We start from the raw sequence: 7839 nt of genomic DNA, 5'->3' as shown, positions 1-7839 counted from the left end.
GACTAGGACTCTGGCCTCCTGACTATATAAAGGAGGGCAGGGCTCCTTGGATCGGGAGTTCAGAGAACAACCATTGTACGACACAACACTTTACAATCAATCCAACGCAAAGGCTAACACCGACTGGACGTAGGGCTATTACTCGATCAAAGATCGAGGGTCCGAACTAGGATAAATTGACTGTCTCTTGCGTTAACCGTTGAGTTCCACATACGCTGAAGCCCGAACATACTGCCCCGGGTACCCCCATGGTAGGCTATCGGTGGTCAAACATCGACACCCACCAAGGAGCTGTGGGTCTCTGAACCTTCGGTCGCTGCCATGGATGGTCTCCCGGTGAAGAGGCTTCTGTCCTACCCTGTTGAGACTCGGTTCTCTGTGCTGCTCGGGCCCGGCGCTCCTCCTCCTCCCCCTCCACCATCTCATGCTGGGAGCAGAGGCGGTGAGGGTCCCTCTGATCGATGGAGGCACCGCCGTCCATCTTCCCCATCGTCGTCTGATTCCTCCTCGGCGGGCGATGATGGAGGTGGTTCTCGACGTTGGCCTGTCCTCGAGCGGGTGGGTCCTTCCTCGTCATGCGTCGTCCACGTGGCGGATTCTTCGAGCGACGTCATCATGGCGGCCTCTGCACCCGCGGTTCTTCCGGAACTAGTCGCGGGTTCCCAGGGGACGCGCGATGTCACTCGGGGCTCCCCAGACGCTGAACCCCTCGGGCTTGCGGACATTAATCTACCGGTGGCTGCCAACGACTTGGACGGCCCTATCGATGGCAGCCCATCAATGGTCTCTCCTACGCTGGTGTGATTCGAAGTGCTAGAGGATCTGGGGCCCTCTCTACTAGCTGTGTTCCACCCGGGCCAGCCTCTCATGGGCCTGTGGGCTCCCCTGTTCCAGACCCGTAGGTGGCTGAAATTTCCACTGGCTTCTGATGAGCGGCTACAGGACTTCGGCTGTGAGGCTGGGGACCGTGGTGAGGCGACGGAGTGCCTGCCGGCCTCACCGCGTTCGCCCCTGTCTCTCCTCCGACGAGGCGACGGTAATGCCGGCCTCGCCTCGGACTCCTCCACCTTCCCCTCCCATCCCTGTTTTCGACCTCCTAGTCACCCCGCCGCTGCAGTCTCAAGCTCTGGTAAAGCCAATCTTGGTTTATTCTAGGCATCGCTTCCATCCTTCCAGGTTACCCGCGGTCAGGGTTGAGGCTGCGGAGCTTGCTGCCCCATCTCCGGTCTCCTCACCGTTGCCCGCGGCAGCTACTGCATCTGCTCCGCCACCGGCCTCCTCTCTAGTTGACCCGGCTGTCTTAGGGGCGGGGCCTCTCCAGGCGGCCACAACGGTTCTGCCTCCGGCAGCCACTGGCGAGCCATCCCCTTCGGCGGCGGGTGTGGGTGTCATTCAGGAGGCCCTTGCTCCACCTCTGGCCTCCTCTACGGTAGTCCTGGTGGCTTCACGAGCTGCCTTCATCAACAAACTTGCTCGGCGCGCAGTAGGCCTTCTCCCTGTCGCAGCCATCTATAAGCGGCGAGGCAAGACCGTACCAATAGGTGACACCCCCCGACGCAGTCGTCGCCTTGCTAGTGCGAAGTTTGAATTTGGACTCAACGACCTAGAAAGGAGATCGAAGAAGAAGGCAATGAGGACTCTTGAACTCATTGAGGAGCACGAAGGTATAGATCAACATGCCCTGGATGAATATGCGAAATTGTTTGAGTAGCCCCTACCTGATGCTCATCTCCAGGCTCTGGCAGCTCTTTTCCATTAGTCTCTTCTTGAAAATCTGGATGAGGGAGAGGGTGGTGTGCTGCTGTGTTTAGCCTCCTGATATCTTTTCTTGGTCGTTTGACATGATTGTAATTTATGGATCCTTCCAAAATTCTGATTTGGAATGTTAGGGGTTTGAATTCTTCATCCAGACAAGACTCTCTGCGGTCTCTTGTGGACTCTTCGCGGTCGGATATTGTGTGTGTTCAGGAAACAAAAATTGCAAGCTTGTCTTCCAGGATTATTCTCTCAGCTCTTGGGGCTGATTTCTCTGATTATGTTGTCGTCCCCTCCACTGGTGCTAGTGGAGGCATTCTGATTGCCTGGAGACGTCATATCGGTGTTTCTGGAGTCTAGAGGGTTGATAATCACAGTGTAACAGTTCAGTTTGCTGCTGAGGATGGGCAAGCGTGGTGGTTAACTTGTGTCTATGGGCCGCAAGGTAACGAAGATAAAATCCATTTTCTGCAGGAACTACGTGATATCCGAGTAGCTTGCCTAGGGCGGTGGATGATTGCCGGGGATTTCAATCTAATTTATAAGGATGAGGACAAGAATAATGCTAATTTTAATAGGGCCATGATGGGTCGTTTCAGAAGGTTTATCAATGATCTTGCTCTCAAAGAGATTCCGTTGCATGGCCACAAATTTATGTGGTCAAATTAGCAGGTTTTCCCTACTCTGGTGAAGTTGGACAGAGTTCTATGCATTGTGGACTGGGAGGACAGATTTCCTAATTGTTTGCTACAGAGTTTGGCTTCGGATGATTTGGATCACTGCCCCCTTTTGCTTGGCCTAAGGGATAACAACACTCAGGGTCATCGCAGGTTTCATTTTGAGTCCTTCTGGCCCAAACTAGATGGTTTTCAGGAAGCCGTCTCCGCATCCTGGACCTCGGTTCCTGCTGCTCCCTGTCCTTTCATAACTTTGGCAAGAAAATTCAAGGCTACCACCACAGGTTTGCAGAGTTGGAGCGACCAGATGGTCGGTCAGGTGAATTTCCAGCTCGCTTTATCTAGGGAAATTCTCCATCAGTTTGAGATCGCCCAAGATAGTCGTCAGTTATCCTCGGGGGAATTGTGGTTCAAAAATAGTCTAAAAAAGCACAGTTTAGTTCTAGCTTCCCTTCAACGCACAATTGCTCGGCTGCGCTCAAGGATTAGTTGGCTCCGTGATGGAGACGCAAATACAAAACTCTTCCATCTTCATGCTCGTCACCGCAAGAGGAAGAACTTTATTAGAAAAATTGTCGCTGGTGAGCAAATTTGCACTAGTCATGAGGATAAATCTGCAGCCATTGATGATTTCTATGAAAATTTGTTGGGTAACTATCCTGACAGGGAGTACACTATCAATTTAAATGAGTTACAAATCATTGCACATGACCTTGCTGATCTCGAACTCCCTTTTAGTGAGGAAGAAGTGTGGAATACTATTAAAATCTTACCTTCAGACAAAGCTCCTGGGCCAGATGGCTTCACGGGTCGCTTCTATAAGGCTTGCTGGCCCATCATAAAGGAAGATATTATGTCGGCGGTTTCAGCAGTTTGGAACGGGAAGTTTGTGAACTTGGGCGTCCTCAACTCAGCCTATATTACTCTCCTCCCTAAAAAAGATGGTGTTGATCAGCCTAAAGATTTTTGACCCATAAGTCTGGTTCATAGCTTCACCAAATTAATCACAAAAATGATGGCTAATCGCCTTGCTGGTCGTCTACAGCAAATGGTCTCTCTGATTCATACAAGATAACTTCATGTTGGTTCAGCAAACGGCGAGGTTTCTTCATCAACAAAAGCAGCCTCAGATTCTTCTCAAGTTAGATATCTCCAAGGCCTTTGATTCTGTGTCGTGGCCTTTCCTCCTGAAGGTACTGCAGCAGCTTGGTTTCGGGCAATTATGGAGAGATATCATCAGTGGGCTGCTCTCCTCGTCTTCAACCCAAGTGCTTTTAAATGGGGTGCCTGGGGATCTTATTCATCATCGCCGAGGATTGCAGCAAGGTGACCCCCTCTCTCCCATGCTTTTTATCTTGATAATGGATGTGTTGGGGCATATGATTACTAAGGCTACCAGTGAGGGTTTGCTGCTACCCCTGTCATCACATGGTTTACAGCACCGCATCTCTATGTATGCTGATGATGTGGCCCTCTTTCTTCGCCCGGAGTCTGGGGATATCACTACAACCATGGATATTCTTAATCTGTTCGGTGAAGCTTCTGGGCTCAAGACTAATCTGCAGAAAAGTATTGTGATCCCTATTAGGTGTGCTGATTTGGAGATTGCTACAATACAAAACCTGCTGCCCTGCCCTCTTTCAGAATTCCCATGCAGATACTTAGGTGTGCCCCTATCTTTAAGAAAACTAACTAAAGAACGAGTGCAGCCCATTATTGACCGCATTGCAGATCAACTACCTAGTTGGAAGGCAGATCTAGTGACAACGGCTGGAAGAAGGGTACTAGTACAATCGGTTCTTACTGGAATGCTCATTTACTTGGCTATGGCCTTTGATTTTCCTCCATGGGCTTTCAAAGCGGTGGATAAAATTCGGCGCGGTTTTCTTTGGAGAGGCCATAAAGATGCAAAAGGTGGACATTGTCTGGTGGCCTGGGTCAAAGTTTGTCGACCACTGGAGCTGGGAGGTCTGGGAATTTCTGATCTCAAGTCTCTTGGCTGGTCCTTGTGCATGAGATGGGTTTGGCTACAGAAAACAGAACCTCATTGTCCTTGGGCTGCTCTCCCAATTCATGTGCCTGAGCAAGTGAGAGCCTTCTTCTCTGTAGCTGTGAATTCTATAGTTGGAGATGGTGCAAATACTATTTTCTGGATAGATAGGTGGCTCCATGGTTGCCCCTCACCTTTTCAGAGCTATTCCCAAGAGGAGGGTCAAGCAACGCACTATCCAGGACGCTCTCACTAACCAGGCTTGGATTTTGGACATTCAGGGAGCTCGTACAGTTGGTGTGTTGGTGGAATTTCTCCAATTATGGGATTTATTGATGGATTTTCAGCTGCAGCCAGAGGTTGAGGATAGACACATATGGAGGCTCTCCTCCAACGGACAATACTCGGCTAAGTCAGCATATGATGGGTTCTTTTTGGGTTCTACTCTTTTTGGACCATGGGAAAGAATCTGGAAATCTTGGGCACCGCCTAAGTGTCGCTTCTTTATGTGGCTGGTCGCGCACAACAAGTGCTGGATGGCTGATCGCCTGGCACGTCGCAGGTTGCCTCTGTTAGGAGTGAATGAACTCAATGCATTTCGGTGGGCTTCAGCCTAAACATGTACATGGGCATATATGCATAGAAGCCCTTACACAAAGAGGAAATAGCAAAGACACCTATACATCTATATCTAACAACCCCCCTTCAAACTCACGGTGGATCACGAAAACTGAGTTTGGAGAAAAAGAAATGATGTTGAGCTCTTGTCTGTGCCTTTGTGAAGAAGTCAGCCAACTGAAGCTCCAAAGGCACATAGCGAAGAGTAATGACATCATCCTGCACTTGTGCCCGAGTGTAAGACGCATCAACACCGATATGCTTGGTGAGACCATGCTTCACCGGATCACGAGCTATGCTGATAGCACCAGTACTGTTAGACAAGAGAGGAGTTGGCACAGAAACTGAAACACCAAAATCTTGAATTAGCCATTGCAACCAAGTAACCTCTGTTGTCGCAAGAGCCATAGCTCGCAACTCAGCCTCTGCACTCGAACGAGAAACTACGGTCTACTTCTTAGTCTTCCAAGCAATGAGAGAACCACCGAGAAAAACACAATAGGCTGAAAAAGAGCGACGATCAGAAGAGTCGCTAGCCCAAGTAGCATCGAAGTAGGCTTGGAGTTGAAAAGAGCTAGAGCGTGGGAAGAACAGACGGCGAGTAATGGTCCCACGAAGGTAACACAAGACACGAAGAAGATGACTATAGTGGAGGTGAGTGGGAGCGGAAACAAACTGACTAAGAATGTGCACAGCATATGAAATGTCAGGACGAGTCACACCTAAATAGACAAGACTCCCAACAATATGACGATATCAAGTGGGATCAATGAGAGGTTCACCATCAGTTGTGCGAAGATGAAGATTAAGCTCTATGGGAGTCTCAATAGTGCGATGATCAGTGAGGGAAGAACGATCAAGAAGATCTTGAATGTACTTTTCTTGGGACAGATAAATGCCATCAGAGGTTGAAGAGACCTCAATCCCAAGAAAGTAACGAAGAGGGCCAAGATCGGACATGAGAAACTGCTCACTGAGACGCGCCTTCACAAATGCAATATACTCAGAATCATCACTAGTGATGAGCATATCATCAACATAAAGAAGAAGAAGAGTGCGGCCATGAGATGAATTATGAACAAACAAGGCAGGGTCATGAGCACTCGAAGAAAAACCAACAGCCACGATCAGAGGAAAAGCGCTGAAACCAAGCGCGAGGAGCTTGTTTCAGTCCATAAAGAGAGTGACAAAGACGACAAACGATGCCATCAGGAACAAGATACCCAGGAGGTGGTCGCATGTAGACCTCCTCATGGAGTTCACCATTAAGAAAGGCATTTTTGACATTGAGTTGAGAAATGGACCAGGCATGAATAGAGGCCACCGCAAGGAGAGTGTGAATAGTGGTCATGTGAGCCACAGGAGCAAAGGTCTCATCATAGTCGCGACCATGCTCCTGTTGAAAACCACGAGCAACAAGACGGGCCTTATAACGCTCGAGAGAGCAATCTGAGCGAGTCTTAATCTTATAAACCCACTTACACGTGATGGGACGAGCATGAGAAGGAAGAGGAACAAGATCCCAAGTGCCAGTGCGCTCTAGAGCAGCAATCTCCTCAGCCATGGCATGTTGCCATTCTAGATGACAAATGGCATCATGGTATGTGGCCGGCTCAGAAAGAACAGTGCCAGCAAAACCATACCGGTTTGTAGGCTTTAGCGACCCACGATCATGAAGATCATAACGAGAGGATGGCTGAGAGGAAATATCCGCAACCGAAGATGTCTCAACCGAAGGTGAAACATCAGGAGACGCCTCAACAGGAGGCGAGGGATTCTAGAGGCGACGACTGTAGGTGTGAATCACAGGGGGTTTGGAATCATAAATGGACCTAAAAGGAACATGTGAAGGCGGCTGAGAAGGCAGCGAAGGAGAGGGTGCAAGAGGAGATGGTGGAGGAGGAAGAAACACAGTGGAGATAGGTGTATCAGGAAAGATCAAGAAGGAAAGAGGCTCCACTACGGTCTGGGGAGAAACATCAGAAGTAGGCCAAGGATAGAATGAGCGAGACTCGTCAAAAGTAACGTCCCGAGAAATCCGCATACGACGAGCAGCAGGGTCCCAACAACAATATCCCTTGTGTTCAGCACTATAGCCCAGGAAAACACACTCAACAGATTGAGATGTCAGCTTAGTGCGTTCATGAGGAGCAAGAAGGACATAGCAAAGACACCCAAAAAGACGAAGACTGGAGAAATCTGGTGGCTTGCCACAGAGGCGCTCATATGGGATTCCGCCTTGAAGAGCAGATGAAGGCTGAATATTAGTTAAATAAGTGGCAGTGGATATCGCATCAGCCCAAAAATGAGGTGGAACAAAGGAAGCAGTCATAAGAGCACGAGCAATTTCAAGAAGGTGGCGATGTTTACGCTCAGCAACACCATTTTGAGAGTGCGCACTAGGACAAGAAAACTGAGAAAGAGTGCCCTGCTCAGAAAGAAATTGGCGAAAAGCGCCCGAGAGATACTCCCCAGCAGAGTCAGCACAAAAAACACGAATAGGAGTGTCAAATTGAGTACGAATCATCTGAGCAAATATCTTATATATGGATAACACCTCATTATGATGTTTCATGAAATACACCCATGTGAAGCGAGAGAAATCATCGATAAATATGACATAATATTGATGACTCCCTTTTGAAACGAAGGGTGCAGGACCCCATACATCAGAATGAACAAGGTCAAAGGGACGCTGTGACACTGACCCACTAGAGGGATATGGAAGTTGGAGCTGTTTGCCAAGTTTACAACCCTGACACTGATCTAAAGAAACATCACCAGAAACATTCCCCAAAA

At 49.0% G+C, this 7839-nt stretch overlaps 1 protein-coding gene across 1 annotated transcript; it reads left to right on the top strand.

Annotated features, from left to right (window-relative positions):
- Nucleotides 1-1039: 1039 nt before the first annotated feature.
- On the top strand, nt 1040-2115 carry LOC136524234 (early nodulin-like protein 18). Its single transcript, XM_066517680.1, has 2 exons — nt 1040-1429; nt 1969-2115. The coding sequence occupies exons 1-2, from the start codon at nt 1040-1042 to the stop codon at nt 2113-2115; spliced, it is 537 nt and encodes a 178-aa protein (XP_066373777.1).
- Nucleotides 2116-7839: the final 5724 nt, after the last annotated feature.

The sequence above is a fragment of the Miscanthus floridulus genome, chromosome 18 (genome assembly GCF_019320115.1).
Source record: "Miscanthus floridulus cultivar M001 chromosome 18, ASM1932011v1, whole genome shotgun sequence".
NCBI lineage: Eukaryota > Viridiplantae > Streptophyta > Magnoliopsida > Poales > Poaceae > Miscanthus > Miscanthus floridulus.
This window is presented reverse-complemented; position numbering and strand designations above follow the sequence as displayed.

What these genes read in the sequence shown, in the direction of transcription:
- LOC136524234 (XM_066517680.1), top strand. Translation starts at nt 1,040, where the DNA reads ATGCCGGCCTCGCCTCGGACTCCTCCACCTTCCCCTCCCATCCCTGTT. An exon ending in CACCTCTGGCCTCCTCTACG is followed by an intron (nt 1,430 to 1,968) that starts GTAGTCCTGGTG and finishes GTGTGTGTTCAG; the next exon opens with GAAACAAAAATTGCAAGCTT.